This window comes from Papio anubis, chromosome 9, assembly GCF_008728515.1.
Source record: "Papio anubis isolate 15944 chromosome 9, Panubis1.0, whole genome shotgun sequence".
Taxonomy (NCBI): Eukaryota; Metazoa; Chordata; class Mammalia; order Primates; family Cercopithecidae; genus Papio; species Papio anubis.
Window position 1 is genome coordinate 106817879 of NC_044984.1, and position 18289 is coordinate 106836167.

The 18289-nt window shown below is 45.3% G+C and overlaps 1 protein-coding gene across 2 annotated transcripts in view; it reads left to right on the forward strand.

The window, feature by feature from the left end:
• The window catches only part of PTPN11 (protein tyrosine phosphatase non-receptor type 11), a 99408-nt gene that overhangs the window by 55750 nt on the left and 25369 nt on the right, over positions 1 to 18289 (forward strand). For both annotated transcript variants that reach the window (XM_017946217.3, XM_021922969.2), the window contains exons 7-10: positions 5719 to 5815; positions 10299 to 10378; positions 10505 to 10663; positions 15067 to 15198. In XM_017946217.3, coding sequence (XP_017801706.2) covers positions 5719 to 5815; positions 10299 to 10378; positions 10505 to 10663; positions 15067 to 15198 — 468 coding nt within the window. The remainder of the gene's footprint in view (positions 1 to 5718; positions 5816 to 10298; positions 10379 to 10504; positions 10664 to 15066; positions 15199 to 18289) is intronic.

The following is an 18289-nucleotide window of genomic DNA, read 5'->3' on the forward strand; positions in this document are numbered from 1 at the left end:
CGGTGGCGAGGGTGGGGTGGGTGTCACACTCTTTTTTTCTTTTTCTTTTTGGGACGGAGTCTGGCTCTGTCGCCCAGGCTGGAGTGCAGTGGCCGGATCTCAGCTCACTGCAAGCTCCGCCTCCCGGGTTTACGCCATTCTCCTGCCTCAGCCTCCCGAGTAGCTGAGACTACAGGCGTCCGCCACCTCGCCCGGCTAGTTTTTTATATTTTTTGGTAGAGAAGGGGTTTCACCGTGTTAGCCAGGATGGTCTTGATCTCCTGACCTCGTGATCCGCTCGTCTTGGCCTCCCAAAGTGCTGGGATTACAGGCTTGAGCCACCGCGTCCGGCCTTTTTTTTTTTTTTTTTTAATTTGAGACAGTGTCTCACTCTTTTGCCCAGGTTGGAGTGCAGTGACGTGATCTCAGCTCACTGCAGCCTCTGCCTCCCAGGTTCAAGTAATTCTCCTGCCTCAGCCTCCTGAGTAGCTGGGACTACAGGCGCGCATCACAATGCCCAGCAGATTTTTGTATTTTTAGTACAGACGGGGTTTCACCGTGTTGGCCAGGCTGGTCTTGGACTCCTGATCTCAAGTAATCCGCCCGCCTCGGCCTCCCAAAGTGCTGGGATTACAGGCGTGAGCCACTGTGCGCGGCCACCACACTCTTTTAAACAACCAGATTGCATGTGAACTTAGAGCAAGAACTCACTCACTGGCACCAAAACATTCATGAAGGATCCACTACCTTCCTTTAGGCCCCATCTCCAACACTGGAGGTCACATTTCAACATGAGATTTGGAGGGGACAGACATTCAAACCATATCATTAGATTTAATAGTTTTATGCACTTTGGCTCTCGATCTGTTTAGACTCCTGCAGTCAGGTGACTGTAACTAGCCTCTGGTCCTTTTTGAGAGTTCACAGTTTGGTGCAAACCCTTTGGATGTATAATTTGGGAAAATGGGGTGTCTGGCAGCCTGTGTCCCTGCTTTACATTGTCCTTTTTGCTGCCTGCCCTAAGTCTCCTCATTAGCATCCCTGCCAAGGCCAGTGGAGAAGGATGGAGATGCGGTGACATTCAGCTTGACAGGTCATTAGTAGCTTTTGTGCCCCGGGGACTACTGGTGGGAGGGAGCTTGTGGAAGATAAACCCTGACAGGAATGTATTCTCCTGGAGAGCAGGGTTTATTTGATATTCTTCTGGAGCTTAGAGCCATAAGCCTGGTGCTGGGGAGGAAGCGCCCTTAGCAGATGGCATTTGGGAGCCTCTGTGAGCAGAGCATGGAAAGTCACAACTTCTGAGTTGTTTGTATTTGCAATCTCTAGATGGATGGCATCTTCTGCTATGGGAAATGAAATATGTTTAGGCAACTTGAGCCCCAGGTGCAGACGAGGCTGGGCTAATGGGTGCACTAGGGAAGGAGCTGGGAGAGAGATGCGCTGTTAGCTACTATCAATCTGTGACAGCTGTCAGCTGCTGGCAATTAGCACCCACCTGTGCCTGGGATGCAGCGGTGCCTGTCCTGTCCTCTGTGGAAGTCTCTGGACCCAGCAGCCATCTTGACTGTGCACTGTTCAAACCCCAAGTCTGCCTGGAAGAGGTGATTGGGAACTTACTGCATGATAAGGAAAGCGCAGGACAGGCGCAGTGGCTCACGCCTGTAATCTCAGTGCTTTGGGAGGCTGAGGCCAGAGCAGGGCTGGAGTCCTCGAGTGTGAGACCAGCCTGGGCAACATAGTGAGATCCTGTATTTCCAAAAAGTAAAATAATTAGCCAGGTGTGGTGGTGTGTGCCTGAAGACCCAGCTACTCAAGAGACTGGGGTGCGAGGATCACTTGAACCCAGGAGTATGAGGTTATAGTGAGCTGTGATCGCATCACTGCATTCCAGCCTGGGCGACAGAGCATGACCCTGTCCCAAGGAAAAAAAAGGAATAAGGGAAGCCTCTGGCAGACCTGATGATGGGTGGCCCAGCCAAAATGAATATTGATGAGGATTTCCCTGGTCTGGAACTCTGAATTTAGTCTGGCAAAGTGTTCCATTTGTGTTTTGAGATGATTCTTGGTGTTACCCCATCACAGTAGGTAAGATGAATTAGCAAACGAGAAAGGCTTTCTCTTTTTCATCCTTATCTGGTCCTTAGATGAAGCCTGAAGAAGGTCTCCATATGGTAGTAGTAAGTCTTTAACATCTACCTCTAACGTTTGCCTGTGTCTTTTTTTTTTTTTTCTTTTAACAAAGCCTCAGGAATGCCCCAGTATCTAAGTAGAATTTGGTAATATTTCATTTTTGTTATATTCCCTTTTCTGCTTACCTTCTATATATATAGAGTGAAATTTTTAAAAAATATGTGCAAGTGAGAGCAATTTCTTTTTTCTTTTTTTTTTTTTGGAGACAGGATCTCACTCTGTCACCTAGGCTAGAGTACAGTGGCACAATCTTGGCTCGCTGCAACCTCTGCTTCCTGGGTTTAAGTGATTCTCCTGCCTCAGCCTCCCAAGTAGCTGAGATTACAGGAGCCCACCGCCACTCCCGGCTAATTTTTGTGTTTTTAGTAGAGACTAGGTTTTGCCATGTTGGCTGGGCTGGTTTCGAACTCCTGACCTCAGGTGATCCGCCTGCCTTGGCCTCCCAAAGTGCTCTGGGATTATAGGTATGAGCTACCGGGCCTGGCTGAGGCAGTTTCTTTTTGAAATATATTTTGTGAAGGAGAAAAAGCGGAGGTCAGTTAAAGGAAACAAATAGCATAAGAGGTGGTATGCAGAGATGCCAAAGCATCTTGAAGATGCTTTTTTTTTTGGAACAGATTCTTGCTTTGTTGCCTAGGCTGGCCTGCAGTGGTGCAGTCACGGCTCCCTGCAGCCTTGACTTTCTGGGCTCAAGTAATCCTCCTACCTCAGACTCTCGAGTAGCTGGGACTACAGGTGCATGCCACTATGCCTGGCTAATCTTTAAATTTTTTGTACAGGCCAGCTCTCACCATATTGCCCAGGCTGGTCTTGACCTCCTGTCCTCAAGCAAAAATACATATTTTGATTAAGTCTGGGTAGGACCTGGGCCTGGGTTTCTAACTAGCTCCCAGGTGGTGCTAATGCTGCTGGTCTACAGACCACATGTGGAGTAGCCATTGTAGAGTTCATGTAGCAATATTGATTTCATAGCAAGAGCCAGTATCTATGTACTTGCTTTGTTGTATTTCACACACGGTATAGTGATGTACATGCATCTCATTTGACCCTCACCCCAGCCCTTTGGGGTGGAAAGGATTGCGCTCATTTCACACTGGAGGAAACTGAGGCACAGACAGGCAAAGTAGCTTGGCAAAACAGAAGGGAACTTAAGAGGCAAGCCCTGATTAGCTCAGAGATTAGAAGGCCTCGTGCATCATCCTGAACAGCTTGGACTTGATCTTGAAAGTGGAGGCAGAAGTTGAAGGGTAATTAAACAGGAACTGGAGGAAATTCACCTTGCATAGTGATTGCTTTGGCCACGTGCACCCTGCCACCCCCCACCTCAGTGAAGTGTCATGTGAAGTTGGGTTCATAAATGAAGACCTGAATACTTTCCTGCCAAGTTTGTTTTAAATCAAGCTGCTAATTAGTCCCAGTCTCCCTCCCCCGGTATTGTATTTTTTGTTGATGTCGTTTCACTTCATTTAGTTGAAGTGATTGATTCAGTTCAGTGTTTGAATTTCTTTTTGAACCTCACCTTAATAACCTGTCTAAAAATCAAGGTTAAACTTTCTTCCTAACACAGCAGTATTGCTTGGTAAGACTGGCTCACAGTCCAAAGAAATGCTTGCCCAGAGAGGGCAAACTGCTTTGACTCCTTACCCCTGAGCTCATTAAAAAAAAATCAAATGACTGATTTCTTGTCACAGTTCTGCCTACATTAGGTTTTATTTTTGTCCAGGTTTCAGCTAATTAAACGCTTTTGTGATGAGCTTATGTCCAGGCTGAAGGTTGCATTTTGAAACTGAGAGTCAAATACCAATTTAAAGTCCAGACTTTTATACTTATTTGTGAAATTCAGATAACTGAAATGGAAATAAAACAGGGCTGCTGTGTTGTGAAATATGACTCTGTTTTTCCTTGTAGGACTCTTTGAGGGTAGCCGTTTTGGCATTTTATATATAAATTTTCTTTTCTTAGCCTACCTTTTACTTTCTTGATTTGCCTATTTGTGATTTCCCATTAAACACTAGGCTTTTTGTAAACTGATTAGCCCTTGAAATTGACTTTTTTTTTGAGACAGGATCTTGTTTTGCCACACAGGCTGGAGTGCAGTGGCTCCATCATACAATAAACAGAAAGAAAGAAAGAAAGAGAGAGAGAGAGAGAGAGAGAGAGAACTTGTCTTATTTAAAAAAAAGAAGAAAAAAAGAATATAGATCACAGCTGTTATTTGTGTATGCTACGCCAATCCTTGCTGGGTTTCATTCTTTATAATTGTTATTTTTAAAGATTTTTCTTCTTATAAATATTCTATTTTTTCATTGTAGAAAATTTAAGGGAGAACGCAGTGGGAAAAAAAAACAAGAAAAGGACTTCATAATCCTGCTACCTTGGGGGAAAAGAAATCACCATTACCTATTTGGTTCTTCTCCCACTTTTTTTTTTTTTTTCCCCGAGATGGCGTCCCCCTCTGTTACCCAGGCTGGAGTGCAGGGACGTGATCTCGGCTCTCTGCAACCTCTGCCTCCTGGGTTCAAGCGATTCTCATGCCTCAGCCTCCCGAGTACCTGGGATTACAGGGGTGTGCCATCACGCCTGGCTAATTTTTGTATTTTTAGTAGAGACGGGGTTTCGTCATGTTGGCCAGACTGGTTTTGAACTCCTGACCTCAGGTGATCCTCCCGCCTTGGCCTCCCAAAGTACTAGGATTACAGGTGTGAGCCACTGCACCTGGCCTTCTGCCTTTTTTTTTAAGGAAAAAAAATTTAAAAATTGTTTTTCTTTTTGAGATAGCATCTCATTTTGTTGCCCAGGCTGGTCTTGAACTTCTGGGCTCAAGCGATCCTCCAGCCTCAGCCTCCTGAGTAGCTGGGACTACAGATGCACATCACGGTGTCCTTATGCCATTTCTTTTGTACATAGGTGAATGCAAGCATATGATTACATCATATACTATTTTGAAGGTTTGACTTTCTTTTCACTTTGATCATCTTTCCAAGGTGTTATTTTCCTAGTACATCTTTTTAAATGGACATAGAACATTCTTTTGTGTGAATGAACAATGGTTTTATTTAGGCGGTTCTCTCCTGTTAGACATTTATATTATTTTCAGCATTTCTCCACTGTTGTTGCAGCGTTCAGATGAACCTTTTTTTTTTTTTTTTTTTTAAATAAGAGTCTTGCTCTGTCGCCCAGGCTGGAGTGCAGTGGCATGATCTCTGCTCAAGTGATTCCTGTGTCACCCTCCCATGTAGTTGGGATTACAGGTGCCCATGCCTGGCTAATTTTTGTATTTTTGGTGGAGATGTGGTTTTTACCATGTGGGCCAGGCTGGTTTCGAACTCCTGGCCTGAAGTGATCTGCCCACCTCAGCCTCCCAAAGTGTGGGGATTACAGGTGTGAGCCACCATGCCCGACTCAGTTGAACATTCTTGTAGCTATTGCATACAACTGTGAACATTTCCTAGAATGAATTCCTTAAAGAAGGAATGCTGAGCCAGACTTTTTTCTTTTACTGTGACTCTTTGACACGTGATAATATTGACTTTTCTTTCTTTCCAGACACTACAACAACAGGAGTGCAAACTTCTGTACAGCCGAAAAGAGGGTCAAAGGCAAGAAAACAAAAACAAAAATAGATATAAAAACATCCTGCCCTGTAAGTATCAATATTCCTCTCAGTAATAGTCACTCTTGGAGATTTTGATTCCTAGCACCTCTGTACTTTTCCTCAGGGTCATGTGCTCTTGTTAGCACATCTGAGACCTTAGCTTCTTTAATTGCAAGCAGTTTCCAAAATAATCAACCATGGTGGGGGCTGATGGCTTCATTCACTGAGCTCCTGTGATGCTGATTACTGAGTAAAGTTGCCACTAGGTGGCTTTGTCTGCGATTGGTTCCTTCTGTTAATTAATTTTCTGTCTGCCCAAGATAGATCATCTCAAGGCTTGAGATCTCTCAGTGTCAGGGACCTCAGGGTGCCAGATTTGTGTCTTGACTCCTCCTCACTGGGCCTGTGAGTCCTGGGTAAGGCCTGTCTCCTTTCTGGGACTCAGTTCCCTTATGTGAGAAACAGACAAACACCTCCTGAGGGCTCTTAGAACCGTTCTGCTTGCTGATCCCCTGAGCTCAAGTTACTGGAGAAAGGGTATATACCTAAACTTTGCTCAGAAGAAGACTTCGTGGGCCGGGCGTGGTGGCTCACTCCTGTAATCCCAGCACTTTGGGAGGCCAAGGCGGGCAGATCACCTCTGATCAGGAGTTCAAGACCAACCTGGCCAACATGGTGAAACCCCGTCTCTACTAAAAATAGAAAAATTAGCCGGGTGTGGTGGTGGGTGCCTGTAATCCCAGCTACTCGGGAGGCTGAGGTGGGAAATTGGTTGAACCCAGGAGACGGAGGTTGCAGTGAGCCGAGATCGCGCCATTGCACTCTAGCCTGGGCGATAAGAGTAAAACTCTGTCTCAAAAAAAACCCGGCTGATTTTACAATTTTTTTTTGTAGGCCGGGTACAGTGGCTCACGCCTGTAATCCCAGCACTTTGGGAGGCCGAGGTGGGTGGATCACCTGTGTTTAGGAGTTTGAGAGTAGCCTGGCCGACATGGTAAAACCCCATCTCTACTAAAAATTGCAAAAATTAGCCAGTGTGGTGGTGGATGCCTGTAATCCTAGCTACTTGGGAGACTGAGGCTGAGGCAGGAAAATCACTTGAACCTGGGAGGCAGAGGTTGCAGTGAGCTGGAGGTGCAGTGAGCACCACTGCACTCCAGGCTGGGCGACAGAGTGAGACTCTGTCTCAAAACAAAAAACAATTTAAAAAAATAATAAATTTTTTAGTAGAGCAGGGTCTCCCTATGTTGCCCAAGCTGGTCTTGAACTCCTGGGTTCAAGTGGTCCTCCTGCCTCAGCCTCCCAAACTGTTGGGATTACCAGCGTAAGCCATTGTGCCTGGCTGTACCTTCTGTAACACCCAAATGCCACCTGGCAAAACCCAAGTTGAATCATGAGGAAAAAAGGCCTGGAAGGATGTAGACCTTCTTTTTTTCTACTTATTTATTTATTTATTTTTGAGACAGGGTCTTACCCTGTTGCCCAGGCTGGAGTGCAGTGGTATGATCATGGATCACTGCAGCCTCAACCTCCCGTGCTCAAGTGGTCCTTCCTACTGCAGCCTCCAATGTAGCTGGGATTAGAGGCACGTGCTACCATGCCCAGCTACTGTACTCTACAATATCCATGTAGATATGATATACATATATACCATGTATATGTACATATTTTTTGTAATTTTTTTTTTGTAGAGACAGGGTTTCGTTATGTTGTCCAGGCTGGTCTCGAATTCCTGGGCTCAAACGATCTGCCTTCACTGGCCTCCCAAATTGTTGGGATTACAGGTGTGAGCCACTGTGCCCGGCTATACCTTCTGTAACACCCAAATGCCACCAGGCAAAGCCCAAGTTGAACCAGGAGGGAAAAAACCCTGGAAGGATGTAGGCCTTGCATGAGGATCTCAGAAACTGCACTAAACCAGTCACAGTTCCTCTCTCCTGAGGTCTAACTCTATGCTGAACTTTTGCATTTTTATCTCACTTAATCTATATCACATGCACAGGAAGGAGGCATTCTTAGTATCCTGGTTTCCTAGACCATTTTAGCAGGTTATAAGTGAAGGGGAGTGGGCGGGAGAACTGGCACTAGAGCCCCCAAAGTCACTGTTCTTAGCATCACACTCTAATGCAGGGGGTTCTCCATTGATGTGCTGTGCAAGGCAGTGCACTGAGGAGAAAGGAAGGAACATTTACAACTTCTCTTTATTTATATCCTTTCCCTAAAAAAAAAAAAAGGAAAAGAAAAATTTATCTGAGGCCTACATTGATTGCAGTGAGTGCATAATGTTTTATTGATTGATTGATTGTATATAGAGATGGGGGTCTCACTGTATTGCCCAGGCTGATCTGGAACTCCTAGGCTCAAGCAATCCTCCTGCTTTGGCTTCCCAAAGTGCTGGGATTACAGGCATGAGCGACTGTACCTGGCTATGCATACTGTATTTATCCAACTTACAAATAAGGCTTGCTTGCATATAGTGCATATGTGTATATATTTCAGCATTGAAAAACTGTGTGATTGGGAGCCATGATCAAATTTGGAGAGCATTGCTCTCATGTCTTATCAGGTCAGAACCATTTTGTCAAATCTTGTAAACCGTCCTTTGTGTGTGTCTATGCATGAAACATAGTTGTTCTCTTTCTGCATGCATATGTACATATACATGGTATATATGTATATCATATCTACATGGATATTGTAATGTGTGTATGTGAGGATGGGGGAAAGTGGAGGCATTCGTAATACTGAGAAAAGGCAGTGAGGAATTTGCACAGAAGCAGTTTGAGCTGCAGCATGGTACTAGTGACCTTGAGGAAGCCTTATCCTTTTTTTTTGGAATTTATTTTTTCAATTTTTAGAAATAGAGTTTCACTATGTTGCCCAGGCTGGTGTTGACCTCCTGGGCCCAAACTATCCTCCTGCCTTGGCCTCTTAAAGTTCCGGGATTACAGGTGTGGACCACCGTGCCTGGCCACCTTGTCCTTTCTATGTCTAAGTTTTGACGTCTGCTCAGGGGTCTAGTGGTATTTATATGGTATAAAGTGTATGGGAAAGTGAAGGGACCAAAGGTATGCAGTATCTAAATAGAACATCGCTTTGCCCTCCCTTAAAGGTCTTGTTTAGATGTTTCCTCTGATGAACATCTCATTTCCTTAAAGATGAGGAGTCTGAAGCAGAAAGGACATTCTTCTTTTAAGACACACGACTGTCTTACTAATTCCCATTGCAAAATATGTCGTGTAGGTAGAACACTCAGATTTTTATACCAATAATGGATTTTTGTACACAATTTGGACAGTTGATACTATCGGAGCCTTGTGATAGTCCACTGCATTATGCTTCACTAAAAGATACCTGGCTGGGTGCGGTGGCTCACACCTGTAATCCCAGCACTTTGGGAGGCCAAGGTGGGCAGATCGTCTGAGGTCAGAGGTTCAAGACCAGCCTGGCCAACATGGCGAAGCTCCATCTCTACTAAAAATACAAAAATTAGCCAGGTGTGGTGGCACGCACCTGTAATCCCAGTTACTCAGGAGGCTAAGGCACAAGAATTGCTTGAGCCCAGGAGGCAGAGGTTGCAGAGAGCTGAGATAGTGCTGTTGCACTCCAGCCTGGGTGACAGAGGAAAACCCTGTCTCAAAAAAGAAATTAAAAACAACAACAACAACAACAAAAACCCTCTTTATTATGGAAGTTTTCAAATATATTCAAGAGCAGATAGAACCCCATGTGCCCATCACCCAGCTTCAACAATTATCAACTCATGCGCAGTCTCGGTTTCATCTATACTCTGATCCATATCTTCTCTCTCCTTGAATTATTTTGAAGCACATCTCAGACATCATGTCATATATCTATACTTCAGTCTTCTTTTTTTTTTAAAACTCCCCCTCCCCTTTTCTTTTTTTTTGAGACCGAGTCTCACTCTGTCATCCAGGCTGGAGTGCAGTGGTGTGATCTCGGCTCACTGCAATGTCCGCCTCTCGGGTTCAAGCGATTTTTGCTCCTTAGACTCCCGAGTAGCTAGGATTACAGATGTGCACCAACATGCCTGGCTAATGTTTTCATTTTTAATAGAGACAGGGTTTTGTCATGTTGGCCAGGCTGATCTCGAACTCCTGACCTCATATGATCCACCTGCCTTGGCCTCCCAAAATGCTGAAATTACAGGCCTGAGCTACTGTGCCCAGTCCAAAATTTCTTGGTTTGAAACAATTTTGGAACTCATAAGAAGTTACACAAATAGCAGAGAGAGTTTTCTTGTACCTTCTCTCAGCTTCCCATATACCCAGTGATAACATCCTATATACCCATAGCATATGATCAAAACTAGGAAATTGTGAAGATAGCATTATGAGAGGCATCAGGCAGTGTTCATGTTACTGTCGTGCTTACCTGGGCTTTAATTTTTCTTTTTTTTTTAATCATTAAATGGACAAAACTTGGATTAGGCTGGGGATTAACTGATTTGAACTGGTTTTTCCTGAAGCAGTCCGAGGACTTGCATGACTGTGGTCTCTTTTTCTTCTAGTTGATCATACCAGGGTTGTCCTACATGATGGTGATCCCAATGAGCCTGTTTCAGATTACATCAATGCAAATATCATCATGGTAAGCTTTGCTTTTCACAGTGTTTTCTGACCATACATTGCTAGCCTATTTTTGTATTTTAAATCCTTCCTCATGTCCTGAAAGCAACTTTAAGATGTTTGAAGAATTTTCTTCCTAAATTTCTAGCCTGAATTTGAAACCAAGTGCAACAATTCAAAGCCCAAAAAGAGTTACATTGCCACACAAGGCTGCCTGCAGAACACAGTGAACGACTTTTGGCGGATGGTGTTCCAAGAAAACTCCCGAGTGATTGTCATGACAACGAAAGAAGTGGAGAGAGGAAAGGTAAATCACAGAAACTTCTTTTCTGCTAAACTGTTTTTAAAGTATCACATGTGTCAGATTGGCCATGTTTAGGAATTGAATAAATGAATTAAGCTTACTCTAACTGATTCTCTGAAAAAAAGGGACTAGGAGAAATTTGATTATGTTATTCCTTGGTGTAGTTTTCTTTATGTTTCTTCTGCTTGGGGTTTGTTAAGCTTCTTGGCTCCATGGATTTGTAGTTTTCCTTAAATTTGGATAATGTTCAGTCTTAGTTTCTTCAGATACATACCCTGGGCTGGGCATGGTGGCTAATGCCTATAGTCCCAGCACTGTGGGGTGTCGAGGCGGGTGGATCACTTGAGGTCCGGAGTTTGAGAGCAGCCTGGGCAATGTAGTAAGACCGCATCTCTTAAAAAAAAAAAAAAAAGTACCCTGTCCAACCTTGTCCTAGGACACAAGTCATACATGTATTAGGCTACTTGAAGTTGTCTTGTAGCCCACTGACACTTGGTTTATTTTATTCAGTTTCTTCCCCCGATGTTTCATTTTGAATAGCTTCTTTTGCTATGTCTCTAAGTTAATCTTCTGCAGTATGTCATCCGCTCTTAATCCTATCCAGAGTATTTTTCACTGCAGACATTGTATTTTTCATCTCTAGAAGTGTTAGTATCATCTATATCTTTCCTGTTAACATGTAGCATTTTCCTTACCTTTTGAACGTATGGAGTATTTCTGTTGTTGTTTTTTGTTTTTATTTTTATTTTTATTTATTTATTTTTTTTTGAGACGGAGTCTCGCGCTGTCGCCCAGGCTGGAGTGCAGTGGCCGGATCTCAGCTCACTGCAAGCTCCGCCTCCCGGGTTCACGCCATTCTCCGGCCTCAGCCTCCCGAGTAGCTGGGACTACAGGCGCTGCCACCTCGCCCGGCTATTTTTTGTATTTCTTAGTAGAGACGGGGTTTCACCGTGTTAGCCAGGATGGTCTCGATCTCCTGACCTCGTGATCCGCCCATCTCGGCCTCCCAAAGTGCTGGGATTACAGGCTTGAGCCACCGCGCCCGGCCTTGTTTTTTGTTTTTAGAGAGAGGATCTCGGTCTGTTGCCCAGGCCGGAGTGCAGTGGCACGATCTCAGCTCACTGCAGCCTCTACCTCCCAGTTCAAATGATTCTGATTGCCTCAGCCTCCCAGGTAGCTGGGACTACAGGTGCGTGCCACCAAGCCTGGCTAATTTTTGTATTTTTAGTAGAGATGGGGTTTTGCCGTGTTGGCCAGGCTGGTCTCGGAACCCCTGACCTTAGGTGATCCTCCTGCCTCGACCTCCCAAAGTGCTGGGATTACAGGCGTGAGCCACTATGCCTGGCCATGTTGTCCATTTTAATTAACTCTGCCTAACTGTCCTCCCAAATGGTTGCCCCAGTGCTCACTCCCACCAGCAGCACCTGCCTAGGACGCATTACTCCATACTCTTCAAGACACTTCAGATTAAAAAAATAAATTGTAGCATCCCACACCTACAGAAAAGCAGACAAATCTTATCGAGTGACAGCCCTCTGTGTTATCTCGAAGTGAGCCCACCATGGTGGTTTTTTTTAAAAATATGGAAAAGTTCTGTGTTTTTGTTTGTGTTCTGGTGAAAGTTCTTTTTTAGATATCCTTTAATTGGTTTATTTAAGATTTTGTGTGGAATGTAGCAGTCATACCTATAAATTAAACGTAAGGCAGATGGAGAACTTTGGAGTTGAGCCTTCCTACTGTAATTTTCATATTGGATGTGAAGGGCAGTGTGATTTTCATAAGACTTTCATTGTTGTACTCCTAGTTGGTATACTTCTGAATACCTTTGAGGCCAGATCTGGCCATCGTGAAACAAAGGTTTCCTTCAGCAACTGCCTGCAGTGTTCCTGAAATAATAGACTGATTAAAACATCTTTGTAGTTTCTGCTTCAGGCAAGTGTTTTTTGCCCTAAATGTGGATAGGAAGAATGAAGTCCTTCATCCTCCTTTTTGCCTGATTATAGCTGTAGGATGTACTCAGAAGACATGAAGATTGTGAAGAGAGGGGTCTTGTGTTGCTTTAGAGGAGTCAGTATCAGTCCCTTTCAGAAGCTCTCCTGGATAGACAGGCATTAGGGCCAAATCACCCTGCCCCACCCCTCGCCACCATGTCCTAGTCTCTGCTCCCTGTCTCATTCTTCCTCTTTACTTTGGTGGTGCCAAGAGGATGACATGATGGGCGTTGATTCTCTCCACAGACCTTTCTGACAACCTACTCTCAGTATCCCCCCAGTGCGCAGAAGACAAACCAGACTGTGGACTGTGTTTGATTCCTGGGCTCTATTTTAAAAGACAATGTATTAGTTCTCACATTTTAGAATTTGTTTGCCAAGGTTTCCACAGGAGTTTAGAAACTAGGGGGAGGGCTGCAGCAGTTTGCTGATGTTTAAAGTTAGCTAAAACGTTCTTTTCAGGGTCATGATTTAATTTTATATTCTCTGGTGAGTTCCGTGTAATGACTGGGAGCAGTCCTCAGCCTTGATTGGCCAGTGACAGCATAGAGTACAATTAATATTAGGAGTGTTTATTTGGGGAAACTAAAATTGGCATCAAATTTGTCTGAGGTATTTGAATCTACAAAATACTGGAGGGAAAGCTGAATTGAGAATCGTAATAAATAAAAGACCACATCCTTCTTTTTTTTTTTTTTTTTTTTTTGTTTTGAGACTGTGTCTTACTCTGTCACTCAGGCTGCAATGCAGTGGCACGATCTTGGATCACTACAGTCTCCACCTCCTGGATTCAAGCGATTCTCCTGCCTCAGCCTCCTGAGTAGCTGGGATTACAGGCTGTGCCACTACACCTGGCTAATTTTTGTAATTTTAGTAGAGACAGAGTTTCACCATGTTGGCCAGGCTGGTCTGGAACTCCTGGCCTCGAGTGATCCACTCGGCTTCCCAAAGCGCTGGAATTACAGGTGTGAGCCACTGCGCCTGACCAAGACCACATCCTTTTATTGAACGTTCCTCCTACCATGTTTTCTTTTTTTCTTTCAATTAATCATTGACTCTGACTGTTGATGTCTGTAGCGGCTCTCTTATTTCCAGTTTTATGTCTGTAAATTTCTCTGTCTTCCTAAGATACAAGGTAAATTTCTCTTGCTGATATTTGTGTCTTGGTGGTTTTGGAAAGTGAGTGGTGTGGATGACTGCCCAGAAAACAACAGAACACAGAAGCATTCTCTGCCCAGAACATATCACCAAATAGATACAAACTCATCTCACTGAGTGAAGTAGCTTCCTTTTTGGCAGCAAGAATGGTTTTCCTGGTGCCATATTTTTCAATCCGCCTGCTCTTGAAGCCAGCAGCTACTGCAGACTTGGCATTCCCAGGCACCCAGTTAAGGGAAAGTGACGTGTAGAGGAGGTATCAGATGGGTCTGGATATAGAAAAAGCAGCTGGTTCAAAACCCCATGGGCTGCCTTTCTGTGATAGAGTTATTCACACTTGGGTTAGATAAGGCACAGAGTCCTCCTACACTGGTGCGGAAATGAAGCAGACAGTCTGGCTCGTTGGGCAGCCTAGACTCCTCCAGAATCTGTGCTTGCCTTCCCTATGGAGTGACTGGCAGATCTTAGAATTCAGACCTCAGTGGTTGCTAGCCAGCACTCTCACATTGGTTAGTCCTTCTCTCTGCATCTTTGATTCTTTAGCGATAAATAAGCAAGCATTGACTCTCCTTTGACATGTGCTTGGATCAGACAACTGCACGAGCCGCCTTTCTCCTCCCACTTCTGCCTGGTTCTCCCAGCACCTGCTTTTCTTGTTTGAACTCTTCCTTTTTTTTTTTTTTTTTTTTTTGAGACAGAACCTCTCTCTGTCGCCCAGGCTGAAGTGCAGTGGCATGATCTCAGCTCACTGCAACCTCCGCCTCCCAGGTTCAAATAATTCTCCTGCCTCAGCCTCCCAAGTAGCTGGGATTACAGGTGCCTGCTACCATGCCTGGCTAATTTTTGTATTTTTAGTAGAGATGGGGTTTCACCATGTTGGCCAGGCTGGTCTCGAACCCCTGGTCTTAAGTGATCTGCCCACCTCAGCCACCCAAAGTGGTAGGATTACAGGCATGACCCACTGCACCTGGCCTGATTCTTTACAGATAAACAAACATTGACTCTGCTTTGACATGTGCTTGCATCAGGTAACTGCACCAGCAGCCTTTCTCCTCCCACTGCTGCCTGGTCCTCTGAACGCCTGCTTTTCTTATTTGAACTCTTCTTTCCTTTTCCTTGAAAACCTGACAGATGCTAAACTGGCCATTTTCCATGTTGGTGGTTATTAAGCAAGACTTGAACATTTGTTTGTTGCTGGTTTAGGCTTTTATTTCAGAGTTCTCAGAATTAACTTTCTTTTTTTCTGATCCCTTCCAGAGTAAATGTGTCAAATACTGGCCTGATGAGTATGCTCTAAAAGAATATGGCGTCATGCGTGTTAGGAACGTCAAAGAAAGTGCCGCTCATGACTATACGCTAAGAGAACTTAAACTTTCAAAGGTTGGACAAGTAAGTATATTGTCGTATTCTAGAGACTTTGGGAATTATTGATGGTGCGTAGGAATTCAGGGTCTTGCCGTTACTCATGTTTGCATACATGCATGCATTCGCTCACTCATTGATTCAGTAGCCATTTATTGGGTTCCTTCTATGTGCCAGGTACAGTTTAGGCAGTACTGGTACATTGTGAGCAAGGCAGTTGGTGTTCCTGCACTCATCAAGCCTAGGGAGATGGATGATTTAAAAACAAATAACTGGCCAGGCGCCGTGGCTCACGCCTGTAATCCCAGCACTTTGGGAGGCTGAGGCGGGTGGATCGCTTGAGCCCAGGAGTTTGAGACTAGCCCTGGGTGGGAGATTGGGATAGGGTGACCTGAGTGGCTGCAAGGCCTGTTAGGAGTCCTCTGCAGGGGCCTAGGTTGATGGCCTCCTCTCCAAGTATCCACAGACTTCCGCAGTTGTTCTTTTTTGTTCCTTCCTTTGGAATGGAATATTATATAAAATGCCAGAATAAACTGGGAGAGAAGCAGTAGATGTGAGAGGTGCCGGGGGGTGAAGTCTGCAGGGCATGGGGATTGTTTGGCTTTTGGATGAGGAAGAGGGATTCAAGACACATTGTAGAAGTCTGAGTCTGAGTGGACAGTGGTGCTGTGGCAGACACCACAAAAGCTGGAAGGAGGTCTGATGTGGGCAGTGATTTGTTTTCTTCTGGATATGTTCAGCTGGGCATCTGAACAGTCATGTGGACATTCATCTATTCATTCAGAGATATTTGTTCAATGACCTCTTGGTTCCTGGCACCATGCTGCTTGCTGGAGATAGAGCTGGGAAACAAAACAGATGGAATCCCTGCACTCCCAAGTGTACGCTGTACTGGCCAGTAATCTACCAGCCCAGTAATCGCACATATAAATATATCATTATAAACCGTAATCAGGGCTACAAAGAAAAAAATGCAGGAGTTTAGGGTTCATTTGGAGGGGGAAGAAGGGGAAGGGACTTTTGTTTGTTTTTTTTGAAACCGAGAATTTTGTTCTGTCACCCAGACTGGAGTGCACTGGTGCGTTCACGGCTCACTGCAGCCTCAACCTCCTAAGCTCAGGCGATCCTCTCGCCTCAGCCTCCCATGTAGCTTGGGACTACAGGCGTGTGCCACCATGCCCACCCAATTGTTAAATTTTTTATAGAGACAGGTGTCTCATTATGTTGCCCAGGGTGGTCTTGAACTCCTGGACTTAGGTGATCCTGCTGCCACATGCAGCCTCCCAAGGTGCTGGGATTACAGGCATGAGCTAGCGCATCTGGCCAAGGGAAGGGAGGTTCTTAAGGCATAGGGAACAATGTGTTTGAGTCAGCAAAGGAGGTTGTGGAGGTTTGTCCTAAGTGTAGTAAGCAGCCAGAGTTGGATTTAAGCTTTTAAGAGAGTCCCTTCCACCCCGTAGAGACTGGAGGGGGCAGGAGTTGTTCTAGGGATTAGGACCAATTTGGAGGTACTACAGTTGTCAGAGTAAAAAATAATAGGGCTTGAACTAGGCTAGTGGCCAGGGTGCCTGAAAGAAGAGGACCCAGTAGAGCTGACTGGAGGCAGACGTGCAGGGATTCAGTGAAGGAGTGTACCAAGGGCGAGGGTGGTGTGCAGGGTGACTGGCAGTTTTCTAACTTGAGAAGAGTCGGCGGGGGGATGGCAGTGGACCTGAGGAAGCTGAGAGGATCAAGGACCTCTTTGTGGACACACAAAGTTTGAGATGCCTTGGACACATTGAAGTGGAGCGGTCAGGGAGGCAAGGGTGGAGGTGGGATGTGGAGGGGAGGTGGGATGCAGAGCGTCGTGGATGGATCAGTTTTGCTCAATAGAGGGACATTTTTTTCTGTGGCAACAGGAGGGCAGAAGGAGAAGGTGGCCACAGATGCTGGTAGGTGAACTGAGTGATTACTTTCCCCATCCTCTTGGAAGCTTGAGGCAAGGCCATCAACAGACAGTCAGAGGGAATAAGAAGAGAGAGAATATTTGAAGAAAGGGAGAAAAGATGAAATCATAATTGTGTAGCAGGGCAAGAAGTCCAGAAATGTCTGTGCTGTGCCAAGTGCCCAGTTGAGGTGATGAACATGAAAATATACTGATACCCATCCCCTGGTTTTTCTCGAAGGACACTTGGCTCCTAGGGCACAAAACAGAAAGTACATGGTTCATCCAGGCCCGGGGCTTTGCACAGGTGCAGTGGATGGAGAGGAGGTCAAGGAGTGGAGGCACATGGTAGACAGAGACTGTCCCCAGAGCATGGGGACTCCTGGCTGGATGAGGGGGACGGGGGCAGGAGGATGCAGTTGGCAAAGTGGAGGGAGGGGTCAGTGGTCTGGAGGCTACTTGAAGTGACAAGGGGACCAGAAGGATCTGGAAGCCAGTGTGGTTGTGGCCCAGGGTGGGATGTTTAGATTTCTGATGTCAGAGAGGGTCCAGTCATTCTGATGATGGGGAGGGATGGAGGTTGAATCTATGGTAGAGATAGTGAGAGGAACTGGAACAATGTAGCTGTCAAGTAGAAATGGGAGAGAGGGCTGGGCACGGTGGCTCACGCCTGTAATCCCAGTACTTTGGGAGGCTGAGGCAAGAGGATTGCATTAGCTTAGGAGTTCAGGGCTGCAGTGAGCTGTGATTATGCCACTACACTCCAGCCTTGGCAACAGAGCGAGACCCTGTCTCTTAAAAATAAATAAAAAAAAAGAAAAGAAGAAGAAAAAAGAGAAAAGTATCTTTTTAAATCCCTTTTGAAAATGTCACTTAAGGCTGGGCAAAGTGGCTCACACCTATAATCCCTGCCATTTGGGAGGCCGAGGCCAGTGGATTACTTGAGGTCAGAAGTACAAGACCAGCCTGGCCAACATGGCGAAACCCTGTCTCTACTAAAAATACTAAAAATTAGCTGGATATGGTGGCACACGCCTGTAGTCCCAGCTACTCAGGAGTCGAGTCTGAGGCACAAGAATTGCTTGAACCCAGGAGGTGGAGGTTCCTGTGAGCTGAGATCAAGCCACTGCACACCAGCTTGGATGACAGAGTGAGACTGTCTCAAAAAAAAAGTCACTTAGCTTATATTGTCTC